Genomic DNA, 19,962 nt, shown 5'->3' on the forward strand with positions numbered 1-19,962 from the left:
GAACCTGGGTTGGCCACGTGCAAGGCAATTGCCCTACCCGCTGTGCTATCGCTCCAGTCCCAAAATGAAGTAAATTTGTGATATTCCTGCTAAGAGGGCAGGTTAGGAGGGTTTTTTTTTGGGGGGGGGGGAACAGGGGACATTGATGCAGAGAAGCTCACACCAGTGGTGGGATCGCTACTGGAACATTGTATGCCTGGAACAACTGTATTATACACTACTTTGCAAATCACAGTGTTTCAATTAAAAAAAATGTAAATGGCTCATATGCTACCTGAGCCCACGTGCTGCCTGTGCCCATGTGGCCGAGCACATGCGGTGCCAGAGCACATGTGTCACCCACATCTTCCCTCCTGAGATGTGTACATTCATGCTTTTATGTCTAATGCTGTAATGTGTGTAGGGGTTCTCTCCACCCTTGGAAAAGCTCAGGTTCTCTCTTGAGCACGTTACTTTCCACTCTCTCTCTCTCTCACTCTCTCTCCCTCCTTCCCTTCAAAACCTCCAAATAAAAACTGTAATTTCTCTATATATACATTTATATATATGTATGTATATATATATGTATGTGTGTGTGTGTGAGAGAGAGAGAGAGAGAGAGAGAGAGAGAGACTCAAAAAGATCTCTCCTATTTGTGGGTGGAAAAAGAAACATCGAGAGACCAAAATAGGGTCAAAGTCATCAGAACTAAAGACTTTGTCTATCAAACTGGGCTTACATGGGGGTGGGGGATGGGGAAGGGTCCTTGGGACCCCAATGGAGCAAAGCAAGCTCTCTGGTCTGGTGTTGGAAGGCAGTACGCATGAAAAGTGTGGTTTACTGTATTGTGAATCCCAGTCCCTCAATAAAAATGGTTCTGAAACATTAAAAACTAAAATTCAGGCCATCCTATCCTAATTCTTCTACAAAGAGGGCCGTTGGCCAAGTTTTTGTTTTCCAGGGGTCCATATCTAGCCTGACCCTACCGCGCCTTTGCCTTCCAGCATTCTAGCACGGGCAGATCCTACTCTGTCCCCTTCAAAGGCATTTCCAAGTCATCCCGCTTTTGGAATGTGAGATCTTTCCCAAACTAGCTCTGAGTTAGCTTATCGGAAGCAAACAAGTTTAAAGGAAAATTGAGCAAGAATTTCTCAGAGCTCAAGAGAAAAAGCAAGAGAAGCGGAGTGCACGTTGGCCTCCAAAGAGGACAAAGATAATGATTAATCAAGGGCCCTGCAGATTTAAATGGGATGGGACCGAAGTGGAGGAAACCTTTCTCTCAGCTGGAGCGCTCCTGGGGAGCCAGCCCCACCCTCTGCAAAGATGGTTTCTCTGAGGATCTTCTGTCTGGTCCTGAGTGTGGTTGGCACAGTTTGGGTATGGTCATTGTTTCTACTTTCTGTCTTATCTTGTTTTCTGTCTGGAGTTTATCCCACAAGAGACTACGGTTCTGAGTCAGTTTTATGCGCATCCTGAGACAAGTTCCTCTGATGGGCTTGACATCTCAGAGGAGTGAGTTAAATGAATCCTGAGAGGCTTAGCAAACCAAACAGCAGAAATGCACCAGGGAAGTTTGGCCTGCTCTATTCAGTCAGGCAACACTGTTTCTGATTTTAAGGGGAAGTCTTTGACATAGTTAATGCTAACAGAACAAAACACTCTCTTGATTAAAAAAAAAAGTAAATATATTGTTAATTTCTTGTCATTTGTCCTTAGGAAGCAAAAGAATGGTTTGGTGTCATTTTTTTCTGAAAGATTTATTTTGTCTTTATGATTAAAAAATATGAGTTGTCTTTAAACGTATACAATATATCTCATTCAGAAAGATTCATTGATAAGGCAATGTATTTTGGGTGAGTAATTATATTCTCCTGAGAGAATAATTAGATACTGCAATCAATTCTGGTTTGACCCCACCTCCCGCCAATAACTACAGAAGAGAAAATTTATTTAACAAGGCTTCTGAAACAATTCAAGCTTATACATTGATAAATATGTCTGGAAAAACTCAAGTTACTTGTCAGCTTTCTTAAATTAGAAAAAATTCTAATTTACGTTTTGTCTTCCTTCACCATTTAAACTCCAATACTAGAGAACAAACAAAAAAAACTAATGACCGTATCTAATTTAATTTTCTCTCTTAAGATAAAATAATACAATTTTTAAAGCATCAGATATAAAACTGATATTGGTTATTATAATGGTGTTTAGGATAATGCACAAGTTTTTATTGTATCTCTCTTATTGGCATAAATACTCTGTCACATTTTATTGTGCTACTTTATTCTGAAGTATGTTTGTAATTTTATAAAATTTATAATTCAAAATTTATAATTTTGTTTCTTAGAAAAGACTATATTTGTTCTTTTAACAAATTCCATTTGATTGCTTGAATAATGATTGTCATCATTTGGACTCTTTAGATGATTACATTTTTAATCTGATATTAAATTATCATAAATTGCCTTGTTTCTGCAGTTTACCTAGAATGCTTTGAACCATGCACTAAAATGAATTCTTTTAATTTATAAAATATAAGAAAGCTGGCCTAGCAAAATTTAACATGTACATTCCCGATTTTTTATTTGTATTTATTTATTTTGCTTTTTGGGTCACACTCGGCAATACACAGGGGTTACTCTTGACTTATGCACTCAGGAATTACTCCTGGAAGTACTTGGGGGACCATAAGGGATGCTGGGAATCGAACCTGGGTCGGCCACGTGCAAGGCCAACACCCTACCCGCTGTGCTATCGCTCCAACCCCCATTCCCGATTATTAAAAAAAAAAAGTTACAGTAAACGTTAGCTGGTTATAAAAACTATCTAGATTAAGACAATCATAGCAAAATATTTGTAAATTGATACTATAAATAAAACTAGTCAAAACCTATAGCCCACATTAATTTATAAGAACATAAAATCATGTTGAAAGAATTTTTTTAACATTCTAGTTTACTTGGTAAATCACCATCAAAGTTTTTTAAATTTGTATTTCTTTTTTTTTTTTTTTATTAGTGAAACACCATGAGGTACAGTTGTAGATTTACAATTTTTTGTGCTTGGGTTTGATTATACAATGATCAGATACCCATCCCTCCTAAATTTGTATTTCTAATTAAAAAGTGGTCAGTATGAGTCAACACTTTGGCTTTCTGGGTTTTTTTTTTTTTCATTTGAAATAAAAACAAAGTCATTGTATGTTTGAGTAACCTTAAAAAAAAAAAGCCAAACCAATTCTTGGTCTGAATTGGCCATATTTGTGTCTTTGGTCCACATTTGCTCCACTGATAGCTGCAGCAGAGTAGAAAATTAAAAGAGAGACAGACTCTGGACTGAAATAGTGGGACAGGGTGGGGGAGGGGTGTTTCTTATGAAGGAAATGGGAATTGAAAAGGAAAGAACTCTTTGAATTTCCAATTGTCTTTCTGTTTTCAGACATAAGTGAAAATGAAAGGGCTCAATAAATCTGTAGATGCAAATAATTTTCTTTATCTTCTGAACCCTTTCAAATTCATACCACTTATTTTATGCTAGGTCAGTGTCAAATTTTGACACTTAAATAATCTCCTTTACGTCTTTGAAAGATTAACTGAAGCCCTTGTGGATCCCAGAATGTGGTGCTCTGAATTCCTGAGTTCTCCTGTCCCCAGTGATTTATAGCCCAGCGTCATGTTCTTACCTGCCTAACCTCACTCTTCTTTCATGAATAAACCCTTACAGACAGCCGCAACTGACGATGGTGAATTTTTAGCCGAAGGAGCAGGTGTCCGTGGCCCAAGACTGGTGGAGAAATCGCAGTCTTCCTGTATAGAGACTGAATGGCCCTTTTGCTCGGATGATGACTGGGTGAGCCAGGAGCCGGGGACCTGGGGGTATCTTCTCCTGGTACCGGCTTATCCTTGTGCTAAAGTGCACAGAGTGGGGTACAGAAATCATTTTCAATGGGAAATACTGAAATAGTTCCTTATAAGTCAAATTAGAGCAAGAAAGGAACGCAGCCTAGTTCGGGATGGGAGGCGTGTGCTAAAAGATAAAGGACCAAATGTGATAATCTCTCAGTGTCTGTATTGTGAACCATAACGCCCAAAAGTAGAGAGAGGTAGAGAGAGAGAGAGAGAGAGAGAGAGAGAGAGAGAGAGAGAGAGAGAGTAGGGGAAACTGTCTGACATGGAGGCAGGGGGAGGTTTGGAAAGGAAGGGTATACTGGGGACATTGGTGGTGGAGAATGTGCACTGGTGGAGGGATGGGTATTTTTGATCATTGTATGAATGAAACTCAAACATGAAACCTTTGTAACTGTATCTCATAGTGATTCCATTTTAAAAAAATAAAATAAATATATTTTTTTAAAAAATGAAAGGCAAAAAAAAAAAGAATGCAGCCTAGAGAAGGTAAAGGCCCTCCCGTTGATCGTCGATTTGCTCGAGCGGGCCCAGTAACGTCTCCATTGGAGACTTGGTTGTTACTGTGTCTGGCATATCGAATACTCTCGGTAGCTTGCCGGGCTCTCCGAGAGGGGCGGAGGAATCAAACTCGGGTCGGCCATGTTGGCCGCTTGTAAGGCGAACGCCCTACCCGCTGTGCTATCGCTCCAGCCCTAGAGAATGCTATAAAAATCACCTCCCCAAAGCCGGCTCTTTAATGGCAATGAACAGAGAACAAACTGACTTTCAGTTGCTTTATTAAGCAAATATGAAGAACCTGAACATTGCAACCTGAAAGATTTTGTGATTTCTAATGGTTAAGCACATTCATCTTCATTTCAGAATTCCTCCATGGCCTCCCATTAGCCCCCTTAAACTCTTTAGGAGTCAGGAGAGAATAGAAGCAGCGGGGAAACGGGGCAGTGAGACTCACTAGAAACCTTAAACTTTCTGATGAATCCAAAGGAAAGGCCCCTAACACATATTTTCCATCTTTGCTTTCAGAACAGCAAATGTCCTTCTGGCTGCAGGATGAAAGGGCTAATTGATGAAGTCAACCAAGATTTCACAAACAGGATAGCTAAACTCAGAAATTCACTATTTGATCATCAGAAGCACAATAAGGACTCTAATTCTGTGACCAAGAATATAATGGAACTTTTGCAAGGGGATTTTAACAGAGGAAATAGTAAGTATTATGTATTTAATGCATCACTTAACAGCACACAATAAAAACATGAGTGAATATCCTTATGTCTTCTTATACAATAACAATTTTATTCCAATGCACTGAATAATGAAATAGACCTTAATTTTACCCTCGACTATTAAGGAGGGTTTTGCTTTTGCTATTTTATAATATAAAATGCTTAGCCTGGTGTTCTATAAGATCACAAAGTAAGTCAAAACTTTGTATATGAGAAACTAAGAATGCTTTTTAAAATATAATATGCCAAAATCAGATGGGCACAAACACTTTAATTTATTTGTTTTTTGGACCATACTCAGCAGTTCTCAGGGCCTACTCTGAGAGGTCAGTCCTGGCTGTACTGGGGGATTCCATGGAGTGCTGAGGATTAAACTGGGTCAGCTGTGTACAAAGCAAGCATCTTACCTGCTCTCTTATCTCTCTGGCCCTGAACAACCCTTCAGATAGGTATTCTTTGTCTCCTTCTTATAGAGGAAGGATCTCAAGAGGTCAAGAAACTTGTCCAAAGACACAGACACTTCCTCTTCTGAGAAAGCTGAGGGTTCAAATCACACAATTCACTGAACTGATTATGTGGCTGTTCTTAAAGTATACCACCAAGCTATAGCTTTCTCAGAGGGCTAGGATAAGGCCTCATGAGGACAGGAAACTGGGTCCCCTGAGCATGGGCTGCACACTTAGTGAGGTCTTAGTTCCTATGACTTCCTTTTCTTCAAAGCCTTGCTTGGACACACTTAACTAATTTAAAGTTAAATGTTCCACAATAAATGGTGAATTGGTGATCCTATTGACTGATGCATACTAATACATACAAAAAGCTCATAAATAATTTCAAATCTATAGGTAGGAAGTAAACCTGCACATTAAGAAAATCCAATGATCAAATTGATTTTATTGTAGGTATCCCAAGCAGTGATCAGAGGTCTTGGGGACCACTCCCATCTATATTCAGTCAGTCAGACTAGCAAGTCAGTGCTAGCGCCTAAGGACGTTCTGCTACTTGGGTCGTGTGGTGTGGGGGCCACCAGTGCCACTCTGGTAATAATCAGGGACCTCCAGGGCACATCCAGCTATGTCTGGAAGGTCATATGTTTCAAGGGCTCAAACCCCTGGACTGTCTCCTCAGAGTCTCAAACAGAATACTTTTTTTCCTTCTAATTATGCCTTCAAGATTCCAAAGAAATTTCCTTTTCTGCATTTACCACAATTACTAAGAGCTGGTAGCTACCTTAACTGATCTCTTTGGATGGCTACAGAATATAACATTGTCTAAAGATCAAATGCCTTCTAGAGATTTGGAACATACAAATGAAATGTTCAGAGAACACACTATGCTCAAAATAAAATAAGGAATAGTTATAGGCAAATTTCTTTTGCTGGCTATTATAAGTGGGCTGGAGTGATAGCACAGAGGGTAGGGCGTTTGCCTTGCACGTGACCGATCCAGGTTCGATTCCTCTGCCCCTCTCAGAGAGCCCGGCATGCTACTGAGAGTATCTCTCCCGAATGACAGAGCTTGGCAAACTACCCGCGATGTATTCGATATGCCAAAAACAGTAACAAGTCTCACAATTTATTGTGAGACGTTACTGGTGCCCACTCGAATAAATCGATGAATAATGGGAGGACAGTGCTACAGTGTAGTGCTATTATAAGCAGATCAACCAGTAGTTATTTCAATATCCCAATTTCTATGTTAGACTATGATACAACGTATAGCCAAGTAACAGAAGATCTGAGAAGCAGAATCGAGATCTTAAAACGCAAAGTCACTGAACAAGTACAACAAATCCATCTTCTGCAAAAAAACGTGAGGGATCAGCTGGTGGATATGAAACGCCTAGAGGTAAGTAGTATGGTTCTAGCCACAAACTCCCTTTTTTGGGGTATATTTATTATCTACCAAGTAAGTACTACCAAGTATCTGTTCACCTACTTATCCATTTATGCTAAAGTCAAAGAAAAAAAAAACACCTCGGTGACATTAAGTCTATTTTTAAGGGCACATGGATTCTAAATTTCAGAAACAATGTTCTGTTCTTCTTAGTTTTATTCCAAAGCTTGGACACCGGGGCTGGAGAGATAGCACAGCAGGTAAGGCGTTTGCCTTGCACGCGGCAGACCCGGGTTCAATTCCCAGCATCCCATATTGTCCCCTGAGCACCGCCAGGAGTAACTCCTGAATGCAAAGCCAGGAGTAACTCCTGTGCATCACCAGGTGTGACCCAAAAAGAAAAAAAAAAAAAAAAAAAAGCTTGGACACCACCAAGTTTCTGGATCTCTATTGTCAGGCTCAAAGGAAACCCCACCTTAATTTTGGTCTGTTTTAAGATGAATCCAAGTACCTCCCATTGCTTCCCTAGGCTAGCCCAGAATGTTTTTCACTGAGGATGATACAAAAAGCATTGGTTGATAGAACTCCAAGTCCTACCAACCAATGAAGCCTATTTGTAAAAAAATAAATAAATAAAATAAATTAATAAATTAATTAAATAACTGCTAAAAACTCACTGGACATAGCTTATTGCTTTATATTTACCTTCCCCCCATCTTTTCCTCCCTCTCTATAGGTGGACATTGATATTAAGATTCGATCTTGCAAAGGGTCCTGCAGTAGGACTTTAAACCGTGAGACAAATCTAAAGGATTATGAAGACCAGCAGAAGCAACTTGAGCGGGTTATTGCCATAAATCTGCATCCATCTAGAGATAGCCAAGACTTACCACTGATAAAAATGAGTCAAGTTCAGGATCTGATTCCTGCAGATTTCAAGAGCAAACTTCAGAAAGCCCCTGAAGACTGGAAGGCACTCACGGGAATGAGGCAGACAAAGATGACATTAGAGAAGACTGGTAAAGGGGGGGCCTCCCGAGGAGACTCTCCCCATGAAGCAAGAGTAGGGTCAGAAAACCCTGGGAGCTCTGGGCATGGAGACTGGAACCCTGACAGTTCTCGACCTGGTGGTGCTGGCTCTTGGAACCCTGACAGTTCTCGACCTGGTGGTGCTGGCTCTTGGAACCCTGACAGTTCTCGACCTGGTGGTGCTGGCTCTTGGAACCCTGACAGTTCTCGACCTGGTGGTGCTGGCTCTTGGAACCCTGACAGTTCTCGACCTGGTGGTGCTGGCTCTTGGAACCCTGACAGTTCTCGACCTGGTGGTGCTGGCTCTTGGAACCCTGACAGTTCTCGACCTGGTGGTGCTGGCTCTTGGAACCCTGACAGTTCTCGACCTGGTGGTGCTGGCTCTTGGAACCCTGACAGTTCTCGACCTGGTGGTGCTGGCTCTTGGAACCCTGACAGTTCTCGACCTGGAAGCTATAGGCCAGAGAGCTCAGGACATGGGGACGCTAGGCCAACTCAACCAGACTGGGGTGAATTTGAAGAGGTACCAGGAAGTGTAAATCCAGGGACAAAGAAAGAGTATCACACAGGTAAACTGGTCACTTCTAAAAAAGAGAGGGAACTTCTGATTGGTGATGAGAAGAGGCCCGGCAGCACGACCATCACTCGTCGCTCATGCTCCAAAGTCATTATTAAGGAAGTGACTGGTCCAGAGGGTAGCAAAAAAATTAACAAAGAGGTGATCACCTCAGAAGATGGCACTAACTGTGGTGACACAGACAATATATTCTCTGATAGGGGTAGCTTAGCTGATCTTCATCGGGATCACCCTGATTTACATGAGTTCTTTAACACTGACTCGACTGGAAAGACATTCGCAGAGATGAGCAAACGTTTTGAGAGCAGCAGGCAGTCTATGGACTCAGATTCTGACATCTTTAGAGACTTAGAAAGCGACTCGCTCCATTTTGGGGTCCCTGAGTTACCTTCCAGTAGCAGTAAGACTTCAAGTTACAGCACGAAAACAGTAACCACTAGCAGAGGAAGCTCCACAGTTGAATCCAAGAGGTTGAAAATGGGAGATGAGGCTGAAAGTGTAAAAGATCGTGAAGAGGGCCGAAGAGCCCCAAGAAGAGGCCAGACTAAAGGTCGCACTACCAGAGGTATCCACACTTCCCCTTTGGGAAAGCCTTCCCTGAATCCCTAAACTAAGTTTACTCCTACACTGTGTCCCCCTAGCACATTGCACTTCTTTCCTAACCATCTATTATTGAAACTGCCCTTTTGGGTTTGTTTTTTCATGCTAGACTGTAAGTTCCATGGGGGCAGGGTCTCTGTCTATTGTGTTCATCTCTGTATTCTCAAATGCATAGCAATGCAGAGAATCCTCATTCAATAAATGCATGTTCAATGAATGAACGGGTCCTTCTGAAACTCGATTTTGAGTTGTTTAACCAAATTCTTTCACATCCAAAATGTGTGCTCTTGGAATTGTCACCCAGCAATAATATTTTTGGGGGGTGTCTCATTGAGATGAGTACTAAAAGGTGCCTAGATATCTTAGTTGGTTACTTGCTATCAATTGGCACATGCCAATAAATTTCAAATCCATGGTGGGAATTCTCCTTTGCAATTTGTGAGCATAAATTCCACTCACAGAACGTTTCACTGTGGGGTCAGTGCATTTCTTTCCCCATGAAAGGAAGGAAAGAAGGGCAAAAAGCCAGTGTCTGTCGTCTTTAATCCGGGCCACGCCTATCTCGGTAAAATGAAATGAGAATAACTTCTTCCAACCAGCTTGATTTTTTTTTTAGACTGTCATGATGTCCTTCAAACACATCCTTCAGGTGCCCAAAGTGGCCTTTTCCATATCAACCTCCCGGGATCCAGTAAGATTTTTTCTGTTTACTGCGATCAAGAGACCGGTTTGGGAGGATGGCTTTTGATCCAGCAGAGAATGGATGGCTCCCTGAATTTTAACCGGACCTGGCAAGACTACAAGAGAGGCTTCGGCAGCCTGAATGACCAGGGGGAAGGAAACTTCTGGCTAGGCAATGAGCACCTCCACTTACTCACCCGGAAGGGCTCCACGCTGCGGGTGGAGCTGGAGGACTGGGCGGGGCGCGGGGCGTACGCCGAGTATCGCTTCCGGGTCGGGTCGGAGGCGGAAGGCTACGCCCTGCACGTGTCGGGCTACCGGGGCACGGCGGGCGACGCGCTGCAGGAGGGCTGGGCCGAGGAGGGCCCCGAGTTCACGGCGCACGCGGGGATGCGCTTCAGCACCTTCGACCGGGACGCCGACCAGTGGGACGAGAACTGCGCCGAGGTCTACGGCGGCGGCTGGTGGTACAACAGCTGCCAGGCGGCCAACCTCAACGGCGTCTACTACCCGGGGGGCGCCTACGACCCGCGCGACAACAGCCCGTACGAGGTGGAGAACGGGGTGGTCTGGGCCCCCTTCCGCGGAGCCGATTATTCGCTCAGGGTCGTTCGCATGAAAATCAGGCCCCTGGTGCCCTAGTAGCCGGCGGGAGTGGCCGTCCCCCCGGGCCTCTTGGTGCTCCAAGGGGCAGGGAAACGCGAGTCCAAGGAAGGGGGCTTGACATCACCCCCCACCCCCACCCCCCAAACATCCCCAGGTGCTATTTTAGTTCTTCTCTGTACTGTAGCTGAATGTCACCCAGGCACGTTGAGTGCCGGGAAAACTATAAAGTGATAAATGGGGCTTAAAAAATAGCCCTCTATATGCATACATACCTATATGTATATAGAGAGATTTTTTTTTAAATAGCTCTGTGGGTTTTTTTTTTTTTCCGTTGCAAAGAATAAACACGCCACGGGACCTTCCCATTCCCTCTGGAAACTGAGTCCTGTGCGAGGAGGCACCACTTTGCATCCTCCTTGCAACCCTCCAAGGGAGTTGAGAACTTCACACATCTCCCAAAGTCAAAAGTTACTTCACCCATTCTCTTTAGATCGTTTTAAACCCAGTTTTTGAGCTACTGAATCACTGAATGTAGGACAACCGTGGGTGGTCTTTGTAAAGGAATTTGCAACTTTGCAGAGAACAGTCAAACCCTGTGAGCAAGCAAATCCAGAAAGGCAAAGCAGCAGCAAAGAATTAAGACTGAATTTTTACTTTTCCAGGACCATAATGCTAACATTTAACTTTTCCTGGGGCCAAAATCAGTTTCTTTCAAAAACATATCCAAAGATGCGTTTAAAATCTTAAAAAAAAAAAATCTGCCAGTACTGCAAAAGCAGATTGAAGCTGCACATTTCCAAAGAGTCCCCACAGCGTTTATTTCTCACCAGGAATAAAGTGATTTATTAGTTGTTATTGAAAGTGAGAAATTTGCTTTAAAATATCTCACTAAATACAATCCAGGCCGTATTCACAAGTGCAGCATATTTACATTGGTTTATATTTTATTTGCATCTTTGATTGGTAGTTGGGTTTATATCCCAATTTATATTTCAATTTTGTGCTTGGGTTTCATACTAGAAGGTATGGACTTTTTACCATTTAGCTTTTAAATACACATGGGAGTATCCAAATTGCTTTGGAATCCTAGTGTATTTCCCTCACATGCATAATTTCCATCCCAATGTAACTGCATCCATTCTTCAAGGAAGGAAAGAAGGCAGAAGGGAGCTAGGGTTAGGGGCCACAGACTGGGAACAGATGGAAGATTAGCATGAAAGTTTGCATGAATCACATTTGAAATGCCAGTATTCTGTGTTTCCTTATGTGCAATTGAAAATTCTTGGTATGAGTAATTGATATGCCTCCAAATCTTTGCATTATCAAAGAAGAACTTCTTGAGCTTTGAAAGATATTTCATTTATTACAGAACCAGAACTCCGTGCTGTCTTTATGCCCACTTTGTTTACACTCACATTTTGCTCCACAAAATTAAAAGTAGAAAATAGGAAATATTTTATTTTCCAGAATATTGTACTATTTGGATTCAGAATTGAACCCCAAGGGAAAATTGACTCAGAATATCAAGACCTACTCATTACTCATTTATTTATGTTTTGGATTTAAAGGATTAAGTACAACTAGAAAAAAAATGTACTTTCACCTTTCACTTCATTTGTTGGTCTAGGAACTCCTTAGAAAAGTATTTGAAAAAAATAATTTTTTTTAAATGCACTAGGGTGGGTCATCTTTTAGTAACTTTTTAAAAAAAATTTTTATTAGTGAAACACCATGAGGTACAGTTGTAGACTTACAAATTTTTGTGCTTGGGTTTCAGTTATACAATGATCAAATACCCATCCCTCCCACCAGTGCCCATTTTCCACCACCATCATCCCAGTATCCCTCCCCACCCCCCCATAGTAACTATTTTTCAAGTATTTCACAGTCTAGTCTATTTTATTTTACTATTTCCAAATTTCTAAGTTAGGACAAGACAAGCATATGATTCATTATTTTTGTAAATGGTGCATTTCTTACCTGTACAGATTCCAGAATTTTATATTGATTCTTTTGAGTTATTTTTTGGATCCATCTATTAACTTGTCCATCTCAAATGAGGTCATGCAATATATGTGTGACTTACTTCCTTTTACATCATGCCTTGCAAAGTCCATATGGTTACACATGGCAAGATTTTCATCGTTCTACATCTTGCTTATTCATCCATCTACTAATGGACACTTAGACTTTTTCTGTATCTTGGCTGTTGTAAATAATGTGGCAAATAAAATGGAAATGCAAATAACTTTTGAGTCAGTGTTTTTATAACCTTCATATAAATAACATAAGTGGAATTGTTGGATAATAGATAGAGCTGTCTATATTTTTTGTGGAGGTGGGGAGTATCGTCCCAGATATTGAAATCAGGGCTCTAACACAAAAAAATAGACACTGGGACTGAGCTACATATCCAGCCCAATTTTTAATTTTGAGGAATATGTATCAAAGTTCCACCAGTATTTCTCAATTGTTCCCATTTTCTTACATCCTTTTTAGCATGTGTTTTTTCTTATATTTTTTACAGTAATTGATCTAAAAATGGTGAGGTTTAGCCTCATTGTGGTTTTGATTTGCTTTTCTTTAATGATTAATGATATTGTCCGTCTTTTTGTGTATCTGTTGTTTGTATTTGTCTCCTCTGGGAAAATATGTTCATTCAGATCCTTTTCTCATTTCAAAATATATTTTTTTGGTTTTTTGCTATTGAGTTGTATGAATTCTTCATATATTTTTAGATATTCATGCCTTATCAGTTTAAATTTGCAAGTCATTTTTTCCATTCTTTAGATTGCTTTTTCATTTTGTGGATGATTTTCCTTGCTATGCACAACATTTTGTTTTTAAATGTCTTTGTTGCTCTGTTTAGAAGACTTTCTAAAATAAAAGGATTTATCAACCCAATTTTATATTTTCTTTAAATTTTATATTTTCTTTAAAATTCATTGTTTTATTTAACTCTTTGCATGTAGTCTCTTGATTCTCAAACTTTTTTTTACAAAATTTAGAGTAATTTTACAAATAAATTTTTAAATCTACTGTAATTTCATATTTAAAATTTATACTTGTATCTTTACATTTATTGTTTTGCTTACTATTTGCATTTTATTTTGCTACTCTTCTTTTTTTAAATATATATTCACTTATTCATGATTCTCCCTTACTCTTCCTCCGTATTCTTGTAATCTTCAAGTTCTATTAACTTGTCAATCTCAAAACAACCTGTAATTGAATTAATAGATCAATCAAATAGGAGCTTCTAAGTTTTGCCTGAAAAGTACATGGTTCTTAAAAACTTACTTAAAGAAGAAAAAGCTGAATTGGGGATTTCAAGACGTAGTAAGAAATGTAAAGCATGTCCAGTTAATTTAAATTTTACATCTGGAAATACTGTTCTTCATTCTTTATCGTGTTACTGACTTTAATGTTCTTAACATGGTAAATGTATTTTATTTCCAGTGTTTCACCCAATATCCAGAAAATTATTTCTCAAAATGGGGGGTGTTGCCCTCACTTCCCACCACCCCAATAGGAAGACTCGGGTGGGAAAAGAGGTTGGTATTAGCTTCCCATTTAGTCACAGGGCATTTTCTGTTTGTTTCCTAACAGAAGAAGGTAGAATTCCAGTGTAGCACTGTAGCCCTGTCCTCCGTTGTCCATTTGCTCGAGCAGGGACCAGTAACGTCTCCATTGTGAGACTTGTTACTGTTTTTGGCATATCGAATACATCACGGCTAGATTGCCAGGCTTTTGCCATGCGGGCGCGATACTCTTAGTAGCTTGCTGAGATTTCCAGGGTAGTGATGAGAAATTTTTATTCCTAAAAGGGGGTAGTAGACCAAAGAAGTTTGTGAACCTCTAGTGGTCTAGTGTATAATAACAACCCAATACAAACTTTTGAGTTAAAGAACCTAAGCATTTGGGGCCAGAGAGATAGTACAGGGGATAAGGTACTTGCCTTACATTCATAGGTTTGGCCTCCAGCACCACATATAGTGCCCTAAGCACCTTGAGGAGTGATCCCTGGGCACAGAGCCAGGAGTCAGCGAAAAGCACCACCAGGTGTGACCCCCCTCCCCCAAACAACAACAGAAAAGACAGACATTACGCCTTCCATTTTCCTTACTAAAATCTACACTTCCAATCCACAAAAGCAAGGAAATTTAAAGAGAATCTGCCAGGTTTGAACTGGGAAATGCTCAGCTATGAGTGGTCTCATTGCTCTCCTCATTTCCAAATGTGACACCATATTGATTGCAAAGAGAACTCTAGAAAATATTTGCTAAATCCACCTTTGACTCTTTCTACAATAGGTTCATGACCCCAAGATTGCATGTCTACAAAACTATTTCAAAACAGCATTTCAAGTGTCTTCCTTTGAGAGATAAAGCAAATACAGCAAAACATGGTGAATCTAGGTGAAGGACATAAAGGTATTCATTAAGCTACCCTGGCTTAATGAACATAAGACTGAAACAACAAAATAAAATATTGTTGGAGAAGTAATTTAATAAAAAGAAACACAACTGAAAATGCTGAAAGTGCCTCCTGTTAATGACCACATCCTGATTGGGAGAAGAAATGGTTATACAGTAAGATGTTTCATAAGTGGTCTAATCACTCAGAAAATTAAATATTTGAATAATTCAATCATGTTTATGATTGCTGGTCTTCATCTATGAGCGTTGTTAATTCATAAGAAAGATTTATAAGATAAAAGGTAAAATAAAATTGCATAAAATAAAGAGAATTCTCAAAAGAAGATTCTCACTATACATCGTAAAATCTGTTATACTAGTAATTTAAAAGGTAAAAATGAATGCAATTATCAGCATTCTTATTTCATTAGAATTCTGAAACGTTTTCTTTTTTAAAAGAAAAACTAAGGCATCATGATTTACAGTGGCATTACATTAATGATTTAGGAAAACAGTTTTACTGCACCACACCCTCCACCAACACTCATATTTATCATAAGAAGGAAAAATAAAAATCAGGCACCTGTAGTTCTGTGTCATAAACATAAGTGGATACATGTTTCTGATAGTTCCTATTGACAATTCATATATATTTTAAAATATTTTACAATGTCGAAACCCATTATTTCCTCCAAAAATTCTATTTAAGGAATTTATTCTGGAGGGAAATAGATAAGAATGCTACTATATAGTATGTATTTTACGTATACAAAAGCTCATGTTGAAAATTCTAATATGTTAGAAAAACTAGACAAAATCTAAATATCAAGGAACAGACTCTTTTGAAAATTAGAGTATATTCATATCATGGAATATATTATAATCATTAAAAAGTACATTGTAGCAAGTGGCATTATAGAAGAATACTCAGGAACAGAATGATTTTTCATGACATATGAAAATTCCAGGGACTCTGCATCAGTCTGTGGGGTGGGTGAGAGCCCTCCACATCCCAAGGGACCCAACCCCAACAGCTGACCTCCACTGCCCAACCACCGCCACTCTGCTCCAGGCCGCTTTCCAGATGCTCAGGTTGAGCCTCACGCAAGAATGAAGTCTCACAGATCCCAGATAATGAGAAACTTTGTGACCTTGGACTCTGGACTCAACAGGATGGAACAGAGATCCTCTGCCTGCTTTCCCCAGTCTCTAGTGACTCAGGGATTACACCCAGTCGGCACCAGATAATCTCATCAGCCACCCTCCAGCACTCAGGATGCTCCTCCCAAACCAGAGTATAAAGACACTTCCTACACATTTATGCCTCTTGGAGAGCCCAGCAAGCTACAGAGAGTATCCCACCCACATAGACAGAACCTGACAGGCTCCCCGCGGCGTACTCGATATTCCAAATACAGTAAAGACAATAGGTCTCATTCCCCTGACCCTGAAAGAGCCTCCAATTGTTGAGAAAAGAAGAGTAAGAAGAAGCTGCTAAAATCTCAGGGCTGGGAGGAATAGAGGCATTACTGGCGCCCGCTCAAGAAATTCGATGATCAATGGGATGACAGTGATACAGCGATACAGTGATGAAAAATTCAAGTGCTAAACATGCAGCATAATGTAAAAAATATAAAACACTATCTTAACTGTTTAGCTGTTTATGTCAAGTTAGATATGGTTCTAATTTTTTCTCTATTTCACCAAATGTCTGCATATGTGATACTTCCATTATCTAAAATCACATATTTAAATAATATGTGGCACTTCCATTACTTAAAACCACCCCTATTATTGTTAAAAACAAATTCTACTTTTGGCTAAATTTAGCCGTAATTGTGCTGACCCATGGTGACTTGTTGCAGATTAAGCGATAGTGGAAATTTAAGCAGGAAAGAAGTAATTGTGGGCTGTAGGGAGTAGGTAGGGACAGAATTCCCTAGCAGTGCTAGCTGGTCTGGGGGAGAGGGGTCACTCCTGGTAATACATGGCTCGTAGTGAAGACCTGGTGACTAGTTCAGTGCTCAGGCCTGATGATATGGAACTGTTGTGCCCAGTGGTGCTGAGGGTCACCAGGACCCCACCCAGCTGTGCTCAGGGCTCATGCAGTAATAACTCAGGGTCTGGCACATGCAAGATAGGCACCTCAGAGGTTAGGAAACTATCTATCTATCTATCTATCTATCTATCTATCTATCTATCTATAGTGATGGGGCTGGAGTGATAGCACAGCGGTAGGGCGTTTGCCTTGCATGCAGCCAACATGGCTGACTTGAGTTCAATTCCTCCGCCCCTCTCGGAGAGCCCGGCAAGCTACCGAGAGTATCTCGCCCGCACGGCAGAGCCTGGTAAGCTACCTGTGATGTACTCGATATGCCAAACACAGTAACAACAAGTCTCATGATGGAGACGTTACTGGGCACGCTCGAGCAAATCGATGAACAACGGGAGAACCGTGACCGTGACATATATAGTGATATGTATATAGGCACAGGAAGTGCTCAGGGCTCACTCACAGCAGTGCTCTCTGGAATCACTTTGGTGGATCTTGGGGAAGATGTAGGGATACCAGAAATCTGACCCAGATCAACACTATGCAAGGCAAACACATTTCCACCCACTGTACTATCTTTCCAGTTATATATTTTTAAGGAATAGTCTTCCTGTTGTCTAAGGAGGACACATTGATTTGCCTTTTGCCAGAAGTTAGACACTAGTGTTGTATACACTCTAAAAAGGAGATGTGGCCCGCTCCTCTCTGGAAAGAAAGATGGCGGCCGCACTGGAGCCTTATGGAAAGCAGGTTTGAGCCGGGGCTGGCGGGAGCGGCAGGGACCTCATGGGAAGGGGGGCTTTGTGGGCCGTCCCCCACGCCCCACCGAGGTCGCCAGCTGCCCCCCACGAGCGGCTCTCCGGCACGGCCACGACTCCAGGGCACAGAAACCAATCTCTTAACTATCTAACTTTTAATAGAAATTCTTCCAGGGTCAATAAGTAAAATAGCAGAAATTCAAAACCGCGCGGCCGCAATAGCGGCCGCGCGACATCATTTTATTCTTAAACCAAGTTGTAGAAAGCAAATCATTTCACAACGCTGTTTCAGCATGTCTGATTGTGGGGGGTGGGTCGTAAACTCTAAACAATAATTGTGCATCTTCTATCGAAATAATCTATCTAGTCAAAGTAGATAGAGTATTAACTAGAACTCATCTGCCTCACAAGAATTGGGAGGGGTGGGAGGTGGGGGTCTATTGGGGTTCGGGGTTAAAAATGAGTATTGGTAAAGGGAAATGTGTTTGGTATCTACATGACTGAGTCCTAAACCCAAAAGCTCTGTAACTTTTCCCACAGTGATTCAATAAATAAATAAATTAAAAAAAAAAAACTAAAAAAAAAATAAATAAAAAGGAGATGCTTCTGTTTTTCACCTATATCCCCAGTGATGTTTGAAGGAAAACCAGGTATATAGGTAAAATCTTGATGCCTTGAAAAAGTTCACTTCTTTCTCAGTAGATTGATATTTCAATTGATATTTCAGGAGTGGTCTCTGTGTTTCTGCAGCTTACTCATTAACAAATAATTTACTTTCAGGTTACCTACTTTAGTAGCTTTTAGTCTGTAGCTTTAATTATAGCTCTAGGAAGCCACTATTCTCTGTAAGTGAGCAAAGTTTTGATCTATCCTGGATTTGGTTCCTGCCACCCTACCCCCCATGATTCAGTAGGTTTTCACTATACTCATTCCTGCCAATATAATAATAATAATGATAATAATTCTACCTTGAACATTTTGCATATTGATTTTTTTGCATAAGCTTTTTCTTTGAAAATATGTTCCACATGTATTTGTTTGTTGTTCATACCTGATGGTGCTCAGGGATCACTGATGGTAGTGCTCAGGGGACCACTATATAGAGTTGGTATCAAACCCGAAATAACAGCATGCAAGGCAAATTTCTTAATCGCTGTACTAGCTCTCTAGCCTACCCAAGTTTTATATATACTTTCGTTTGCTTTGTTTTGCTTTTGTTTGTTTGGGGGCTATACTGGGTGGTGCTCAGGGCTTCCTCCTGGCTTTGCACTCAGGGATCACTGCTGGAAGGCTTGGGAGACCACATGGAGTGCCCGGGATTGAACCCTGGTTGGCTGTGTACAAGGTAAACTCCCTACCCACTGTACTATTGCTCCAGTCTCACACTCTATATTTTTAAAAGGGTAGGCAAGATCTTGAAAGTAATGAACGTAGTCATCCAACGTTTGTGAATTAATGAAATCTGTCTTTCTGATTGGTTGATAATTCTGGAATCAAAGAAATAACAGTTCCTTTTCAGAGGAAGATGTGTAAAATAGGCAAACTTAAGAGAAGCTTGAAAATGAGTAGCCATCTGTCAGATGATATTGGGGTCTGGTAATCAGGGGTAAGGGCAGTGTACAAAAGGGACTCACCTTCCCATAAATGGTGATAATTCAGTATAAGGCAAATGAAGCGGGACTGGAGATGGTTCTGTGACCAAGTGATAAACTATGTTCACTACCAACTAAGGAATGCAGAGTTTAATATTTAGGTAACGAGGAGCTTGCATTACCAGAAAGGTAACTTGTCCAGAATTTTCTGATTTTAGAACAGTACATGTGAAACAGTATCATCACTGACTTACCAGAATGTATAGAACAGAACAGAATTTGTTGAAAGAAAACCAGGTCAAATTTGAAGTCAGTGTAGATGAAGAATTAAAAGAGTGACAGCCACTACATGACAGACCTACAGGGTATCTTGCTGAGTGAAGTCAGCCAGAAAAAGAGGGACAAATACAGATTGATCTCTCTCATTTGTGAGATGTAAAGAAATAAGTAATGAAGTAACAAATAGACAATGGCAACAGAACCGGAAAGTTGGCCAACAGAACTGAGTTTATCAATGGGGTGTAAAGTTGAGTCAAAGGGGACCTTGGGACATTGGTGGAGGGTCACTGATATTCTAATGGTGAGTATAGTATTGTATAATTGTATATGTGAAACTCTATTATTATACAGCACCTAAAAATATCTGGGAAAAAATAAGAGAATGGAAGTATTTCCATAATGAAAATTTTGTTTAGAAGC

At 40.5% G+C, this 19,962-nt stretch overlaps 1 protein-coding gene across 1 annotated transcript; it reads left to right on the forward strand.

Annotated features, from left to right (window-relative positions):
• Positions 1–1,241: 1,241 nt before the first annotated feature.
• FGA (fibrinogen alpha chain) lies at positions 1,242–13,346 on the forward strand. The gene is made up of 6 exons (XM_056119091.1): positions 1,242–1,356; positions 3,703–3,828; positions 4,911–5,094; positions 6,816–6,961; positions 7,686–9,120; positions 9,772–13,346. Exons 1-6 carry the CDS (start codon positions 1,303–1,305, stop codon positions 10,476–10,478), a joined length of 2,652 nt encoding a protein of 883 aa, XP_055975066.1. The 5' UTR covers positions 1,242–1,302; the 3' UTR covers positions 10,479–13,346.
• Positions 13,347–19,962: the final 6,616 nt, after the last annotated feature.

Source organism: Sorex fumeus, unplaced genomic scaffold, assembly GCF_029834395.1.
Source record: "Sorex fumeus unplaced genomic scaffold, SorFum_2.1 ptg000039l, whole genome shotgun sequence".
In the NCBI taxonomy this organism is placed as follows: Eukaryota; Metazoa; Chordata; class Mammalia; order Eulipotyphla; family Soricidae; genus Sorex; species Sorex fumeus.